General features: G+C 34.7%; 1 protein-coding gene and 1 long non-coding RNA gene across 3 annotated transcripts in view; both read right to left on the bottom strand.

Annotated features, from left to right (window-relative positions):
* Positions 1 to 184: 184 nt before the first annotated feature.
* On the bottom strand, positions 185 to 1,212 carry LOC120336586 (uncharacterized). Its single transcript, XR_005568824.2, has 3 exons — positions 937 to 1,212; positions 535 to 594; positions 185 to 445 (listed from the first exon to the last, which is right to left on the bottom strand). It is a non-coding gene; the product is annotated as an uncharacterized LOC120336586 (long non-coding RNA).
* Positions 1,213 to 5,142: 3,930 nt separating this feature from the next.
* LOC120336917 (uncharacterized) overlaps positions 5,143 to 19,121 on the bottom strand; it is a 28,212-nt gene continuing 14,233 nt past the window's right edge. The window contains exons 8-16 of one of the 2 annotated variants that reach the window (XM_039404701.2): positions 18,087 to 18,236; positions 16,036 to 16,201; positions 15,374 to 15,477; positions 14,690 to 14,840; positions 13,910 to 14,064; positions 12,343 to 13,182; positions 11,598 to 11,787; positions 10,489 to 10,577; positions 5,143 to 9,238 (exon numbers count right to left, since the gene is read on the bottom strand). In XM_039404701.2, coding sequence (XP_039260635.2) covers positions 7,907 to 9,238; positions 10,489 to 10,577; positions 11,598 to 11,787; positions 12,343 to 13,182; positions 13,910 to 14,064; positions 14,690 to 14,840; positions 15,374 to 15,477; positions 16,036 to 16,201; positions 18,087 to 18,236 — 3,177 coding nt within the window. In that variant the 3' untranslated portion in view covers positions 5,143 to 7,906. Of the gene's footprint in view, positions 9,239 to 10,481; positions 10,578 to 11,597; positions 11,788 to 12,342; positions 13,183 to 13,909; positions 14,065 to 14,689; positions 14,841 to 15,373; positions 15,478 to 16,035; positions 16,202 to 18,086; positions 18,237 to 19,121 lie in introns of both variants that reach the window. The other variant, XM_039404702.2, reaches the window with a different exon arrangement.

Below are 19,121 nucleotides of genomic sequence, written 5' to 3'. Positions count from 1 at the left end.
TTAAACTCATACTTCACAAAACGAGCCTTGTTCCAGCTGACTGCTGGTTCAAATTACATTGTTCTGAACGCAAAATTCGTTTGCGTCCACGAGTCAATGAAACCTTTCGGTACGCTAGTACCGGTGAACCGCGAACACTCAAATATATAATCGAGTATCGTCTCCTAAAGCACGTTTTATGATATCATTGTGGAAAAATGTATTTTGCTGATTCCAGTAGTGAAATTTATAGTAGATTTACAAATAAATATACAGTTAATGTTTCGTGTGTTCATTTAGTATTAAAATTTAGTACAAATATTGTGTATAAATATTCACAATAAATAGCGCAAATGAAATATTAGAAAATGAAGATGGCTAATATTACGGGATTAAATAATCTTTTCGACTATTCATCATATACATTAGAGCTTCTTATTGGTTGTCATCTTTTGGAGTGAATTATCTGAATAAAATAAAATCATAAGAAATTGATTGAGTGCGAATGAAGTTTTAGCATTTAAACTAAACTTCTATTATTTTTGGTTTTGTCACCTGATCTAATTTCGTCATTATGGGTCCTCTACTAGTCATCCTTCTGAAACTGGTCACATTCTGCAAATGATAAAAGAATACATGAACAATTTATGCAATTCCAATGTCGAACATAAATTTTGGTATAGAATTCATACACATTGGCAAATTCACAATACACCAAGTATTTAGAACGAAAAGTGGGGTACCTCGTAACTGCACATAAAAATTTTCACTAAACCACTCGATTTATTATGTAACATACATGGCTTTGACCATTTTAACGACAAGTAATAAAATGAAGTATTTGAACATATGCAGAAGGGAGCCAGAGCCACCTAAGTCCGAGTTTTCCTACACTCTTTCAACTACTGCAGATACAGGTAGACACTAAATGTATAAACATTTACGTCCTAAGCATACCTGAATATCAAATATCTTCAAATCCTTTAGCAACAATTTGAACAAAGAGACAGAGTACTAGAAATACGCCAAACAAACTGAACAACATCATTAAATGATAAACTCGTATTAGAAAATATTTCCTGACATGAGATAGCTACCAAAGACTGGTTTCTTAGAACTGATTAGATAATGCAAATGTAGCCGAGTATGAAGCATAGATGCTGCCAAATTTGATTACTTCCTCAGTTTGTATATCATGCTTAAGAACAGTAAAACGCTAATCAATTTTTTAGAAATGCAACTACGGAAATGACGCTTGTCAACGCGGATTCTCAAGTATCACAGTAATTGTGGCATTATTTATCTCGGCAGTATACATTACGAATGCTTTGAGTTAGCTAGAGTGCTAGACCAGTGATTCCCAAAGTGGGCGATATCGCCCCCCAGTGGGCGAAAACGATACAGAGGGGGGCGAAAAGGTTGAAGGGGGCGATAGGGGGGCGATTTCGCGAAACCTGTTTTATGTTCGGCGCACCTAATTCTGTAATCTGTGTGCATTCGCAGGCTTGAATCACGTGGGCGATTATCACACGCGAAAGGATTTCTGGACTCGTCTTCGCAGTAAGGTACGGTAGTTGCGTATCCCAGTGGTCGGCAAAATACGGCCGGAGTAAAATAATCTGGCCCGGGACGATTCACTAAATGGACCTTCCCCGACCTTTGATCGCGGAAAATTCTTCCCATACTTTACCATTTTGAAATTTTCGGTGTTTATTTTAAGTGTGGTTTCGCCAGTTGTTGCCTGTAAAATGGGGTATTTGTTTCAAACTATCATTCTAATACACACCATTCAACAATCTGTTTTTTAAAAGTACCGATAAAGAATTTGAGCCTAGTCTATCACAGCTATTTCTACACTAATTTTTGATTCCTGTAATTTAACTGAAACTCATAAGAAGACAAAGTAGTCATTGATTTATTTGATTTATATTTGAATTTCCGAAAAACAACTAAAAACTAACGAACATAATTCAAAATCGCGAAACTGAGGTAATGTTCACGACCACGCCTGAGAATCTGTCTGAGTGAGCGTGTCTGAGCGGATGTGAAAGGGGGCATTGTCACGTTTTTTGCATCTTGCTGATTGACCAATGTTACGAAGTAAACAAGGAAGTCTATGTCCGGGTAAACATTCAAACGGAGGTTTTGACGATGAAATTTTTTTATTTATAATCTACGCTCGAGGAGTAAATTACATTTTTTTATGTAACAGAATTTATCGTGAGACACGTTTGGACTAAATTTTATTATATCCTAAAGCAAAGAATTGGGATTAGTGATTCCCATTTAGAAAATATTCCAATCTTGGCGTCGTAAAGCTATCCAGCGTGATGCAGCAACAAGACAGTGCAACATTAAATGTCATTGTAATATTTTTTTAATAAGACGACTGAGTTGAGTTCACGAATTGTCGCAGTTTTCGCGCACTGTTCCGTTTTTAATTTCAAAAAATTTATGCGACTCGCAAAAAAATGGCAACCCTGAATTTTGTCCCGCGAGCGACATAAAATTTGCCGTCCCCTGGGCCGTAGCCGATAGTCGATCACGGCTTCTTCAACATCCGATTCCATGAATCCAAAAACAAATGGCTGATTAATTATGGACTGGTGATCGGACTGGAGGCCGTGGTAGGATGAGGAATCGGGGATGAATTTTACCAAAGTATTTTGGTGCATGTCATCATGCTGTACGAATAAATGAGATGTACAAAAATCATTATTATAAGTTTGGGAAAATTAACCTTGTTTTTATTATTTTAATGTGAAAAAGAGTGAATTTAGGAAGTGAAATACTATAAGGCAAGAGTACACGACGGTGTTTGAGGAGGTAGAACCCTGGATTCTTTCATTTCCGACCTATTATATGGTGACAAAGGGGTTTTCAGCCGAGCTACTATTGCTATCAAAACAACAAAATAGCCTTTCCACCAGTAAACGGGGTAATTTTAGACACAATAAAAAAGAAGCTAAAGAACACCAATCTCATCTATTTCATTAAAAAACACTATAAAATATGATTTGTCTTCTTATTTGGTCTGTAATATATTCGTTTCTGACTTTACATTTTTTTGTATTGCCGGGGGGGGGGGGGGGGGGGGGGGGCGATGAAGTTGTATAAACTACTATAGGGGGGCGATTGTCAAAAAAGTTTGGGAACCACTGTGCTAGACCATTTAAACTCGTTTATAACGATTCTTTATTCTACACGTACACCAGAGAGTAAACAATTACTGGAAAGAGCGTGGAGCATATTTTCCAAGGCTGGGGATTGCGATAACAATCACGACTTTTTAGTCTCAGTTGAAAATGAATAGCCTACTACGACTCTCGGAATTTGAAAATCTAACTCCGTCAAAATCGGTAGGTGCGGGGTGTAAGGTAACGGGAGGCACGGCATACAGCTTCTCTCTCACACTATGCGTCCAACATAGTTTGATATTCTAAACCAGCGTTTCCCAACCTTTTTTGGTTGCGGACTATTTTCTCGACGGCGAAAACCTTTGCGGACTCAAGGTGCGTTTTCGCAACCGTACTCTGCGTGAAGAAGCAATAAAACCAAACACAACAGAATTTTGACAAAATTCAAAATCGTTCGTTAAAAGAGCCGACTTTTTTAGTGTATAACGGCCTTTCCCGTCGCACAACATTCAATCCATGACAACGACGAGAATTTAAAATGCCTTTCTATTTTAACTTAATTGTGTTCAGCATGGTAACTCGCGGTTGCTCCGACTTAGGACAAGATGAAATGATTACTTCTTCAAAATGTTACGGCAATCTGCGAACATACAAATGTGAGAATATATTGCCCGATTATATTTAGTTTTGATGCATATTTTTTGCAATCTTGCGAATTTGTTATCGCCGTTAGAAAAATCCTACTATCTGCTATAAATTTCCAGAAAGTACAACTTGATTTAGTACTTATTAAAAATATATATATTTAAAGTATATTAGTAAATCAAAAATACATATTCATCGCCGTAATTTATTATCAATTTAATTGTGATCATTTCAATCTGCGGTTGTGTTGACGAAATAAAAGCAATAGGCTACTACCCCGAAAATATCATGACAATCTGTGGACACAAAAATGCGTGCTAAAGACGTAAAGTGCCCGAATATATTTGTTTTGATTCGTGTTTTTGTGAATTCGACAAATCTGAGCTGTTCGTACAACACTTACGGCGCTCCAGTACTGTACCTACCATTGTGGAGGCAAAAAATAAAACTTATGGTGTTCTCCGTTTCATTTTTAGTAGTCTGTATTGCCCCTTTCCATTTAGAAAACTTGGGTTGCCACCTACCAGAAAAAAATTCATCCTAGTTGTTCGAACTCGCGAGAAACACCACTTACGTATCTGTCGACGCGTGTGCAGACTCTTGTTTTCGTCGGAAAACCGCAAGTGAGTTGTGAAATCCAATTGTTTGATTAAGCGACGCACAAGTGACCTGTCGCGTCACCTGTTACCAAATTTTCGAATAGTAAATTGCTATTTTAATAGTTGAATATATGCCCAGCCCTACACAGTAACCAGTAATTATTGACTCGATTAATGTTATGTGAATAAACTTGCATTTATGGTTTATGTAAATTCTGACGTAAATCGTAACTTAGCTGATAGTTAGGTTTCGCAAAAACTTTCGCGGCCCGCAGTGAATTTCTGACTAGTTGCGAACTCATTTGAGACCGCGGACACTGGTTGGGCCACAGTGTTCTAAACTGATCGATATCATTATATAAGGCAGGAGCGGGCAAAATTTTTTAGTATGAGACGCATAATGAAGCAAGTCAGAAATATGAGAAAAACTTTTGAAATATTTAATATTAGATATCATTAAATCATTTTGCATTGTAACTGTTACATTGATACTAATTTGGGATATGCGCCTTAGTGTAGCGCGACGCGAAACCGGCGTTTGGGCTATTTACTGCGACAAGATCAGAAATATCTTTTTTCACAAAATACAGTTAGAGTATGGGTGTTAAGTATGAGCAATATGCCATGATATAACATAACTAGCTTCAGTTGATGCATCGGATTCCTTGCAAAATGATATCATATATTTCTGCTGTCACTCGAGGCCTTCATCACTGAAAAGCACGCCCAACATTTGTCAATGCTGACAATCAGATATAACGTCATCATCAAAACTCATTGAATAAGAATATTCCAATATCTTTAATAAAATCCAGTATCATTATTATATTAAAAAACAATACTATATATGGTTCTACCTCAGCTAGAAAAATATATAACCAACCAAGCATGGCCAATGACGTAGGTCAGAAATCATTGCAGTTTCTGACAATAAAGTCTATGTCATGCTAGGGACAAACTTGATCGGCAATAATCTTATAGCTAGGTATGAGAGAAAAATAAGTTTGACAAATAAAAGAAAATAATCATAAATGAACAAAACAGGGTTACTAGCCATGCTTTGGCTATAATTAGTATTTTTTCGCACAAAAAAATAAAGAAAAATTGTGTGAAAATGTAAAATTTATGCAATATTTGTAATTATAATAAATTGTAAATATAATAGGTACTATTATACTATGCCAAGGATGGACAAAATAAATACCAAGAAACGAATAAAGAATATAAAGCAAAGAGAGAACTTTGGTTTGTTTAAAGAATTGAGTATGATAGCAGACAAACTAAATGAATGTTGAATAATTATTGTTTGATCCACCAAGCCACTTAACCGAGACCAGATCAGTATACAAACACCCGTGGCAAAACGTCCGTCGGCCAGTACGAGCAAAACTTTAGAAATAGTTTAAATGATTTCAACTTTTATAAAATCGCTGCAAAGTGCTTGAAATATTGGTATTATATTACAGCCAAAAAAAGAGCTAGTTCTGTTGAAGAATCTTAAAACAATTTAATGCTGTACATCAGTGGTTCCCAACAACCTCTCATGGGTCGTGGCCCCCTTCTGAAGGCTTTTATCTCTCATGGGCCCGTTTATTATTCCAGTGGTATTCATAGTGTTATTTTGATTTGTCGATTCCCATATGTTCAAACAACTCATGGTCAATAAAGTGAAAACACCATGGGCAATAACCTTCTCAAGCAATGAAAATAGGAAGAGCGCGAGGTAAAATCAGCATTTCGTCAAGCATTGTGGCCCCAACAACTGCTCTGTGGCCCGCTCGAGAGAACCGCTGTTGTATATGAAGAAATCTGCAAATTGAGTGCCCGGTTCAAGATTTAAGTTAAGTAGCTTTTGTGCATAGCGATAGTAATAACAAAGCAATATTATATGATAAAGAGATTTTGTTCATTTACTATTTATTCGTCCTAAAAACTAGTAGACTACCCCTCAAATTAAGCAATTTTTTTATTCTTCGCTTGCCACTTAAAAAATGGTTCAAAATTTAACTTGTCCTAACACTAAAGACTGTAAAATCAAAAAAAAAAAATGTATTCAACTTACTATGATTGCATACGCTAAAAATAGGTCTCAGAAGAATGAAACATGGCACAACAAACAACCAAAACAAAATGACAAAAAAGAAATAATACTGCGGAAGCAAACGATATATTCATACAATATATTCTTTTTAGTTACCATAGTTACCAATCATCTTATGCACATTGAACTATATAGATGTCAGATTGTCATGAAAAGGGCTATATCTGTAAATGGAGGCTTTGAATGTATAAATATTTTCGAATTGCTTTCCAAAAATTAAACTCTTTGATATGTTGAGAAAGGGTATATATATATATGACCAGTGATCAGCCCGATTGCCTACTACAGCGTTTCTCAAACTGTGGTCTGCGAGTTTCTTTGTAGTGTTCCGCAGGACAGGAATCGAAATTGCGAATAAATTGGTCACCAGAGCAATCTCGGCTGTACTTCAGCACCTCTGGGTCATAAATTTGTCTCCCAACTGGCGACAAACAGGCAGATAAAGATAAGCCTTGCTATCTAAACGAGGCGAGATAAAAAGCGTAGGTGTTCCGGGCAAAAAAGTTTGAGAAACGCTGGCCTACTAATATGGGTATCCCTGGTTGTTACAGATGCCACTTCAAAGCAAATTCACCTCTCAGTCTAATATGAAAGAAATTGGATACACTACGCTAAAGAAAACCGAATCTTTTTCTTCCAAACTGAGTATATCTTATTTTCAACTGATAGTAGGCAGGGCTTTACTCAGATCAAAAGTGTCCAAGACATAAAACATTTGCTAATGAACTAGGGTTCTTCATGAATTGACATATAAAACTTGTTCTGTTAAAGTAAGAAATAGAAGCATTGCTACAGTACTGACGAATGATAGAAATGGGACGTGATAATTTTAAGTTGTTCATGGAGCTCAAAACAAGTAAGCAATAGAGGAATTAAATAAAATCTAAGAACACCAAGATTGATGAAACACTTCAGAGATAAGGGTTTGGCCAAAAGTAGGGTCACAGTTACCTTATTATTTGTGTGTGTTAAGCATATCCCAACGTTTGGCCCGCCCTTTGTTTAAGCTAACAGTGATACCCCGGTAGTCAAACGACTCAATACTTTTTAACTATTCAGTAGTTGACCAAAAAATGTTATAGTCAAAAATGCTGTGGTACTTGAACGAATTCCATAGAACCCACAGAGATTTGCTTGAACGTACAGTAACTGATACAAAAATTTTCCTATTTTCATCCTGATTATATTCAATCTTTTATGTACACATTTAAATATTTATTGTTGTCTAGAAACAAGTTTTGTTTATATTTTGGAAAGCAGAGGAAAAATTGAAATAATTACTATTTCTCATGGCAAAAAAGTTTCGGTACTCGAACACCAATCGTGAACGAATAATATTCGACTACCGAGGTGTCACTGTATTTTGATAATATTATAGCAGTCGTAGAAACACTCAATCACTACATAATAAGTGCATTTACTTAGAAAAATATGGTGTTCAAATCTTACAGTAACCTACTTTCATCAGTCTGTACACCCGTGTTAACACTTCTTCTGCGGTTCGAGGTATTGTCATTGGGACGGTACGCTTTTGTTCGGCTCACCGTGTGTGAATGAGTTTTAGGATAAACAGCGGAAACAGTTGAATGTTTGGAAGACATTTCATAGCGATTTATTAAGTTTGGGTCAGCGTTGATTCCTGCTGATAAAAGTTCATTGATGTCAGCTTTGGAAGTTTTTGAAAGTCCCGGTGATCTATTATAGTCGTTTTTTGAAGGTTGAGGAGAATGTTCTGGTGAATATCTCGTTATATTTATCCATTTTTCACCTGTAGGTGATGCGTCATACCTTGCTACAGGAAAATTTGATATCTGAATCATATTATTATCATGTGTGGCTGAATTTGAAATCGGATGACGAGAATAGAAAGCAACCCCATTAACATCAGTCGATTGCTTTTGATACGGCATTGCATGCAGAGATGGAAATGATCTTAAAGTTACATTGTGTTCTTGGGGGGAGTTAATATTGTCGAGATGTTCAGCTGAAAAGCTTCGTCGACTTTGAATTTGTTGTAAATGCTCATCTGATGTGATATCAATTTCGGAAGTTTTCCATGCTTTTTCTGCTTTAATATTTAGTGCTCTATTATTGGATTTGTGTGATTTCTTTTGAGGACTTTTCATCAAAATTGCAGGCCTATATGGTGCTACTTTAGTAGCCAATCTAGTGGTTTCATTTGAGCCATTGTTATTATTCATTTGGGCACTTTTCATCGTTTTACTTCCTGTTTCATAGCCATTCATTGTACTTTCTGATATTGCGTTCACTTTTCTTGCTTTACGATGTTGTTTTCTTGATTTTGCTGCTTTGGCTTCCATTTGTGACAACACAGCTGCAGTAACGATTTCTTCTCTGCTCATTCTTCGACCTTTCAGGGGGCTTTTTGGAGAATTCAATATTCCAGTTGCAACCACTGCTTTTTGGAATGGTGACGGAGACGATGAATGACCGAAAACGTCATCCTCATAACCATGTGTCTTAGGGGAAGAAATTCGAGCTACAGTATGGAAGTTTGCAGAACTTTGACTCGTCGCCATAGAAATTTTATTCCTCCTTTTCCATCTTTTATCTTTCTCTCGCCATTCTTTTAAATTATCCATACTCTTACTATTCGACATTTTCTGATCATTTACAGTCAGTCCAGTTGAATCCGGTCTAATCCTGTTTTGACTGGTTTTATTGGTAGAACGGCTCCTTGGAACAGGTGGTACTTTACCTTGCATATCAACAGAAGACCTTGACTTTGTATTGCTATGTTTTTTGTCCGATGTGTGCTGTAATGAAAAGTAAATAAATAATGAACGTGACTTAAATATGTCCAAGTAAAAAATTTAAGAACACTATAACAATATATGAAAAACCCAACGTCACCTTGCCACACTATACAAGCAGCTACAACATGATCTCATGCAAAAAGAAGAGAAAATGATATGCTAGAAAGATAATTACTACTTTACAAAACATTTTTCACTATTTCAGAAGGTTCACGAGTTTAGATTAGCATTTGATATTATAATAACATTTTATAAACAAGATATTTTGTCTGGTTTTAGTAGTTACATTTCAAATAAAAAAGTGCTTTGAGAAAAATATTTGATATAACTTAATAACTGTATGATTAGAGGTTGATAAACAATTTTTGTCCCAAGTTTGATTTAGGCCTGCAGGATTTTGATTTGGAATACAAATACTTATTTCTCTTGATACCGGTCATGTTTCCAAATGAATTGAGATTAAAAGATACAATTCAACATCTAATACACAATAATTGCACACAAAGTTTAATTAAGGTCAGACCTCAAAACAAGAGAGTGGAGTCAAGTTTCAATTGATTTCGGAACTGGTGTCTGAATTTTACAATTCTAGGGGTCGAAATCGAAGTCAAAAAATTCGACAACTGAAAAAGCAGTAACTTGACTAAGCATTCTCGATCTTGACAAACAATTATATGCATAGGCCAAAGTCGTTGTGAACAATATTTCATTGCAATAGGAGTCTGATTTTCTTAATTTTTGGAGTTAAGAGCCAGGGTAATCAGAATCAGAAGTCGATTTTCCAATGGGTCATGGTGTGGAGTTGGGTATAAAGTTTGCCCTGTCCCAATACTAATTATTAATCATTCCAAGTTACTTGCTGGGAGTTGCTGCCTAATAAACAAAGAGCAAACACCCACCCGCCACACACATAAAATAAACTTGCTAATATGGGCTTTTCAAGCTCAAAAATGATTCAAAAATGTCAATACTCTTCAATATTTCAAAATTTTTTTCTTTTTCAGCACCACACCCATATTGTAATTATCCAAGCACGAGACAATAAAACTTTAATATCAATTTTTAGTTTTATCAATCTTCACTACAAAAAGAACAAAGCTAAACTAATTCAAAACAGCAAGGTTAAACCTGAAGTGGGTGAATTTAACAATAAGAAAAGGCATGATAACTTGATGGTAAAGCAGCAACTACAGATGACAGAAGATTAGTTAGAACACCAGCGAACAAGACAACATCTACTCACCACCCACCTCCATTCTACCATTGCCACCATGGATATGATCGAATGATGATGAACCACTTACAGGGGATTCCGGAATGACAGGAACTTCTGGATATTCTGTAGAATAAAAGAATATTTTTTTTATACAGCCAGTGGTGCCTCCAGGCTTTTTCATAGTTCCATAGTAATGCATGCATAACTGGTAAGAAGCGAACAATATAGTTTAGCCGATGTTTTGAATGTCTATACAGACATCAGGGCTGAAGATGCAAATATATATAGACATTTTTAATTTTCTATATATGTGAAACGTTGGCTAAACCAAGCAATACTATTTAAAATTGATCCCGTAGTTGAATGAAATCGACAACATTGTTAATCATGACTTAGAAAGTAAAATTTCCACACTATGCCTCTACAATATAAGACTAATGTCTTGTTATGAATCAAGTAGACTTACATACACATATGTATCACTTTACTATATAAGATGTTATGGAATCGCTTTTCTCTGCAACTAATTGACCAATCAAAATTTTGAGTACTTCCAAGATAGCACAAGTCGCAAAAAGACTATCGTACTTCTATTATTAGTAAATTCAGATTGAGTTTTACAAAATCTCAATATTTCATCCTTAATTTTATTGGTTTTATATTATAATCATAATTGATGGTCACACTTAATATGATATTTGGTACAATCCATTTAATATTTGGCTGGAATTCTGCTGATATCGCAGTGTCATTATTAGTCATTTGACCTTCCTGTCTACATATTTGAGCATTGCTCTTTTGTTAATACTTGAGATTGCTTGCAATTTTAACACGAGCTAATCATTCAATTTTTTTCAAATGTAAACTACCACAATAACTGCATTTATGTGAATTGAACATCAGCAATTTTAAGCATCACTTTCACTATTCCATATCAAATTTTTTTTTTTCAAAACTATTTTCACCCAGTAAGCCATTATAAATTTTTGTAGAAATGGAAATATGAAAGATTTGGAGGTGAATTTCACTTTGACATTAGCGATGGGGTAAAACGAGAGAATATAAAGAAAAAAAGTAGAAAGAAGTTGCAGAGAAAGATAGTGAAAACATCTTCAGGACAAGCATTCACAATGTCAGACTTACCTGAAAGATGGTAAGGATACGGAACATTGTCATAAAAACTTTGTGGTCGATTCCATTCTTGATCATTATGTCTTGGAGAAGTTGTGTGGCTGCTAGAATCACTAGGAGATCCACTTCCTCTGTATACCATATGAACATTTTCCAGAGAGTTTATTACTGGTGTAAGTTGAGTGAACGATGGTGTTTTCGCCTGAAAAGTAGTTCTATTAATTCATCATGATAAATTGACACACAAGAAATGTACAAACTATATAGCAAACAAGACAGCCAGGGAAATTCTAAATAAATCAAAATGCTTGAGTACATTTGTAATTGGTTATATTTGGTATAAATAGAGCTAATTTTGATTTTAGAAATTTTTCACTTAAAATTTTTCCATCTTAAGCATTTGACGTCATACAAAAAATGATCTTAGTTCAACAAAGGTTTATGAAAATTTCTATGCAATATGACTCATTTTGGAGTATTCATGTTTATATTCAATTTCAGCATTGTTGGTCTTAACCTATCCAAAATTTTTTTACTTCATTCGATACACCTAAAGAGGCCAACAAACAGTAAATTCCCTTTACAATTTAAATTCAAAACTTTTTGAACACCCTGTATATGGGTTATTCCATATTAAAAAACAATATTTCAGAATACATCCAAATTTCGAAGTATCAAATCATTCGGTTTTGGCTATCCTTGAAAGGCAGCATTTTATCCCCAACGGTTACTCAAAATTCAAAAAAAATTCACTCACCTTCATATCAGTATCTGAAAATTGGTTGAAAATATCTGAACTCTGTGATCGAAGGTAAGATGGTTTCTGTCTCATCTTAACATTATGTGAGGATTTTGACTCCGAGTCAGTGTCGAAGACACCGTCTGATACGTCATCAAAATGTACCCCTGAGTTATGCTTATTTACTGATTTGACTCCTTGACGTTCTTTCTTTTCTGGAGAGGGCGGAATCCATTTAGGAACAACTTTTTCGTTCGTTCGAGGTTGGGAAGTGTTAACTTCAACGGATGATTTGTCATCTGGGGAAAGACGTGATTCGCCGGATGATGAAACTTTGTAGGCTAAGATAGGAGGAACAAACGGCTTCATGTGTCTGTCATGATTATTATAACTTCCGCTGTTTCGATGACCGTTTGTTGCTTTAAAATTATTTGAATTATTATCTGACAATAGCGAGCTATCATTATCAGAATGTTTTTGTGGGTTCGAATTGTCCGTATCTGTGTGATTGTTTGATAAAGTAAGTTTATCAATGGCTTTTCGTTTTACATCTGAACCGTTTGTGCGTTTGTGTGTGTCTGTTTCTTTATTTTCGTTCTTATTTTTATGTTTTGAAATATTTTGTTCGGTTTCGTTGTTCAGGTCTTGTTCTTTATCTTCCTTGTGTTGTTTGTTTTTATTTGTTTCTTTCGTTTTCTTTTTATTTTCGTCGTTGGCTTTCTTCTTTGTAGCTTTGTTGTCGACATTGGTTTGTTTTGTTTGTTCGTCTTTATGTCGCTCTGTCTTACCCGGTTTCTTTGATCTTCTCAAAAATGGTGATCGACTTACAGCTAGAGGATCATTGAAAGATTTGCTCGGCTGAAATGAATTCACAAAACCATAGTTGAATATACATCTCACAACCTTCCGAAAAATCAGCATAAAACGACTTTTTGAAAAAAAAATAAATTGAATAAATAGGAGTGAAAAACTTATTCAGTTGTGTGCAGTATTGGATTCCATAAAGCAGGAAGTTTTAAGTAAAAAATGCTTTAGAAAACAAAAGCTTAACACTGTACAATTAGTTTTAGAGGCAATGAGAGTAGTAAACTCAGACATACAAGAAATAATATCAAAACAGCATCCACACATTAGCAAAGAGAAGCCTTTGATTAATGTAGTGCACAAACAAAAAAAGAAGAAATGTAATCCCATTTAAAATAAACTACATTAACATTTAAAATAAAGCTCATATTTTTATTGGGATCAGAGTTGTCGAGATCGTATGGGTATCAGGGTTGGAAAACCAAATGTTCATATTCTAAATCAGAAGCAATTTATAAGGTAATAAGTTAACTAAGCATTCTTAACAGTCAATTGGAGAGAGCGCTGCATATGCCAAAGTTTTTGTTACCCAAATCAGGTTTTTCTTGGAGGTCGGGGCTGGAGTGGGAGTAAATTTATTTTTCCTAACTTGAGTCGAAATTGTTTTCAACTCAAATTCAGAAGTCATTTATGAAATGGTTCGGAATTTATATTCTGGTGGAAATTTCACTAGGTCCCGTAATCTGATCAAAATTAAGCATAAGCAAGCTGTTATACCGACCTTAACACTGACTGTGGGAACAACGTCATGATGTTCAGATCCATTTGCTACGATTGCATTCTTGCCAGCATTGCTTTTTCCTCTTTTCACCTTCTCCCTCTTTTTCTTTTGACTCGTTCTTCTCTTCACTTCAGGAAGAAAAGTATCGGTGTAACCTGAATAAAGAATGAACAAATGATGAAATGGTTATTATAAGGTTCATGCAACAAATGTGAGTTTATTAATTTGAGAAATGCTACACAAAGTTGAAGTTGCGCCCTGTGTCTATGATTATTTTGTTCAGTGCTAAAAGGGTATACAATAATTCCATAACCACCCAGGGTCCAAGCGGCTATCCTATGCCATTTAAAAATTTGACAAACAACATCTCTGCTAGTCAAAATATGATTCTAAATAATAGGTCAGAAAGAATTTTGGCTCAAGCTTCTGGACAGGAATTGCTAAAATCGAATAGGTCACAATTCCTACATATACCATACTATAAGACATATAAGAGAAGCCAAAGATTGTTCTTCTCTTTTCTACTATTATCAGAAGTGAAAAATGGAGTATATTTTTGTTCTGATTGTCAGCCGACAATTGCTTCGAATGCCATATTTTCTAATGACATAAAATATTTCTGAAATCCAATATGATGAATTTCGAATATATTAGATATTCGATTGATTTTAGACATCCCTGTTCCTGGGTAGATTAATGTTGACTCTGTTTCCAAAACATTGACAATAGCAAGCTGCCAAGATGTCAGAAACTTTTTGGACAAGACACAATTTAATTTACCTGAATGTTTAGCAAATTCTGGTATAACACTTCCAGAAACTCTTTCAGTATTTGGTATGAATTCAGTTCCGAATGGTAGTTTTGGTTTTTCATCTTCAGATGGTGCTGGAGGATGATCCATGTTACCACGTTTCAATTCATTCATGCAACTCTGTGATGAAAAGATGTAAATTAAAATATTTTCAACCAATTACAACCATCATGCAGAATTTTGTCAGATCATGAAAGATTTAGGGAGGTGTGTGTGTAGATTAAGACATTCTATGACTACATGGGAAATTTGGAAAAGCATAAATTATAGCATTCCAGTGATTTCAACAACATTCAAGTACTAAAAAATTTGAATATAATTGATCCATTAATTTAAAAAAAAATGCGATACTTTTCAACAACGAATGTCACCCAGCAACAAGAATTGAGCAAAATGATCAATATGTACACTTTACGACCAATAATCCTAGAGTATCCAAAAACGTTCTCTGTCCAGGGGATTTATTATAATGTTTTATTAATTACCGGTAAATCTTTTCGTATTTCCATGTTTGTTGGCAGAACTTAGCCAATTCTATGAATATCTATCTATTAATTAAGACATATAAGAGTACTCATTTTTGAGATAATATTCTATATTCAACTGTAAATTGAGTATGTTGTCATCAATATCTCAAATAATATGACATTTACCTTCAAATGTTCAACAACGTCATCATCACCAGCACCAAAATCTTTCACTAATTCTTCTTGTAGGAAACCAACGATACCGTCCATGTCTTGACTTTTGATATAGGCTGATAAAAGGTTGTAAAATGTTATTAGAATTTCCAAGTCAATTCAAAATCTAGAAATATAATGAAAAAAGGGACAGATTTTTATATTTTTAAACGGATTGAATCAACTTAACATGTTTGTTGCAGTCAAAGTTTTCAGAGATGATGATTTGATTATAGAATAGAATTTACATATTTATCCCAGGGGAGAGGAAAGTCGATAAGACGACTTATTCATATTGCGAACCATTCCCTCTCGTCCAGTTACCAGTCCATGTCTGGGATAGGATTAGTTAGCCAGTTATTTGTTTTTTTCGGAAGCATGAACTTGATGGTGAAGGAAGCCGTAACCGACCAGCGGTTAAGTGAATCCTACGGCATTAACGAACAAACCCCGTTGCCTTATATTCCGTCAAAAATAGGACAAATATTTGATTTAATGAATACGGAACAATATTGAAAAATGAGATACTAATTTGATGTAAGGTTTTTTTTATCCAGACTCAGATAAAATAGCACTCAATCTGAAATTATGAAACGTCCTCATTACAAAAACTTAAAAAAAGAAGTTTCGAGTACCTTTGTGCATCTTGAGTGTTGCAAACGACATTGTAGTGAGTAGTTTTTCTCCCTCAAGAACATAAATATCCCATAATCTCAATGTAAGTGAGAAAGGAGATCGATCGAGAAAACATTGAAAAAACCATTTCATCGTGTAAAGACTAGCAAATACCTCGTTTTCATCCTGTATAATTTAATTGAAATTCATAACAATATACAATGAAAGTGATAAATATTTTATGATCTGACTGATGGTAAACGAAAATTTAACAATGAGTCCTCAATGAAATATTGACTCAAACTTCTAACCCAGACTTTCAAAATGGGATTTGGGTTTGAGTTCGAAAGAGCTCATGACAGCATTATAAGTATAGGTTTATTATGACTCCATAATCAGCATAACAATAAAAGGTACTCCCGTAGTATGTGCAACAAGATGGCAGACCCAGGAACGTAGTATGTTTATCAGGTTAGGGTTAGGCCATAATTTCAGGTACAAATACTACAGGAGTCACTTGGCTAGTCCCCGAACTCGTAATAGAACTAAAATAAGGAAAATTGGAATAAAATTATGACCTAACCCTAACCGGGTACACATACTATTGTCAGGTGTTGGCCCGCCATCTTGTTGCACATACTATGGGAGCGCCCAATAAAATGATTGATAAAAACAAATAACTAAAAACTGATTATGAAATCAGGAGAGCAAACAAAACCTTAGACAAGGTTTAAAATGTAAAGAAAAGTTTTGCCAAGAAGAAGTGGTACATGTTCTCTCACCTAAATTAATTGAATTATTTCACACACGCTCACACGCACCCATACACACACACACATACACACACAACCATAGAGAAGTTATAAAGTAAGAAGAAAATGATAAATTACATACTGGTAGTGAATAAAAAATAAATAAATATATAAAAATTACTTGTCACACCATATTAATAATTTTATAAGGGTTGCCACTACCGAATTGATCGATTTTAAAAATGGGAGTGAACAATAAAGTTTAACTTTTATTAAAAATATATTGCCAAGCTGATTATAATTGATTTGATTATAGAGTCAAATGTCAAAAAAATGTCCAACCAAAGTTGCCAGAAATTGGGTGCATGAAGAGGTGGGCTAGACCAGTGGTCGGCAACCACAGGGCCGCGGCCCATCGCCGGTCCGCGGAAAGGTCACTACCGGTCTGCAGAAAGGTGACATGAAAACGTACAATGCCATTGTTATCTTTATGTGAGGTTGGGTTTTTAAAATGGCAATCACAAAAACGAAAGATCGGAATGGGTTTAATGTAAGAAATAAGTTACGTGAATAGTATCACCTTTGATTTTGAATGTATTGTCAACAGAAATTTTCTAACGCATATTATTTATTACATTAGATTAGTTCGTTTGTATGAAGGTAGTCTGCCAAAATTTTGGTCAGGCTTTACTGGTCAGTCACTGGAAAAAGGTAGCCGACCACTGGGCTGGACCACTTCATTTCCCAAATTAGAGCCAATTATCTCCATTACAAGGCTGATCGGATATATTGCCAAATACAGACGTCAGAAATGACAATATTCTCTCTAGAGAATTCACACACAAAAACATTCCGTTTTCTAACGCTGTGTTGTACACAAGCGAAAAACTCAGTCTACATTATATATTTTACTGAGAACATATGGCCTTGGCTTAGAGGGTGCAATTATCCAGATGTGTCCATACGCAGTCAATAAATGTTTCCCTGATCATTGACTTCCTTGTTTATTAGTTAGTGGCCAATCAGTGATAAATCAACTGTCAGTAATGTAGCGAATAAAATAACAATTGGAAAATTCCCTCAGATGCTCAGACATGTTTCAAGCAGTGTGGTAAGTGGCAAATATGTATTGTTCTACTAAAAAGTATGAATTGATTCTTACATCTCAGAGGATTGTTTGAATGAATACCATAGGATAAAACATGATCATTTGTCAGGGACTTCCATCTGCCAATTTGCTCTGTGTTAGACTATTGCTGTATAATTTTACAGACTGACATAATTTTTTTTGAATAATGAAAATAGGAAAAAATATTTACCAGATGTTTCTTGAGTTTCGGCATATATTTTTTCAAAATATGGTCGTGATGACTTTGAAATCTCATTAATTTTGGAAAACCAGGAATAAAAAATCCATGCATTTTATGCCGTTCACCATATAAGAGTGAATGAAGTGCCCAAAAGGCTTCCTAAAAAAATAATATTCGAGATAGCCTCACAAGTCAAAACTGAAGTCAGCGATGGTCAAAACTGAATGATCCACTATCTTGAATACACTCTTTAATTTTAATACAAAAGCACATAGAAGCTATTGTACCGTACATTCAATCAGTCTGTTTTCGAAATGCAGGAAAGTTGCATACAAGCAGATTCTATTTGTTTTGACTTTTACAGTTTATGAGATTGGCATGGATGATTTTTCAGTTATATTGTGTGACTTCAATCGATTACATTGATCATTTTTTTTAAATTTATTTACAAAATTATTTTTAAATTTATTAGAACTGAATTCTTTTAGGTATAATTTAGAATAGTTACATTTGAAATGATTATCATTTTATAGTTTTTAGGAATCTCACAGTATGACCCCAAAATGCCCTATAAACTGTAAAAATATTAGTAAGCCAATCAAATACTTTATTTTGACTAGACTTTCTTACAGTTCCAGATTCAATGTCAATTTAATTTTATTTGTTCTTTATTGAACAAGGCCGAAATTCCGAATATAATCTGTGACCCATACTTGGAAGTATTATTTTTGAATATGTTTAGAATAGTATAATATTCGTTTTAACCATCTCTCCAAAGAGTCTCGCTCCAGTATTCAACAATGCAACTACCATTATGAGCTGTGATTTTAGATGTACAATCATATGTGTGAAAAGATTGTGAATTCTTCATATTGAATATTTTTCAAAAAATAATCTCTATGGCTGAACGAAATTATTAATAATAAGAAAAAAAAAGCTCATTTCATTTCGCTCTCAAAATATTTGAGTCAATTCTGGAGTTCAGGCATATTCTACCATATATCAAACACTAGACTATTCTTATTCCCGTTACGTCCGTCCAGT

Source organism: Styela clava, chromosome 2, assembly GCF_964204865.1.
Source record: "Styela clava chromosome 2, kaStyClav1.hap1.2, whole genome shotgun sequence".
In the NCBI taxonomy this organism is placed as follows: Eukaryota; Metazoa; Chordata; class Ascidiacea; order Stolidobranchia; family Styelidae; genus Styela; species Styela clava.
Note: the sequence above shows the minus strand (reverse complement) of the source record. Positions and strands in the feature narration are given on the sequence as shown.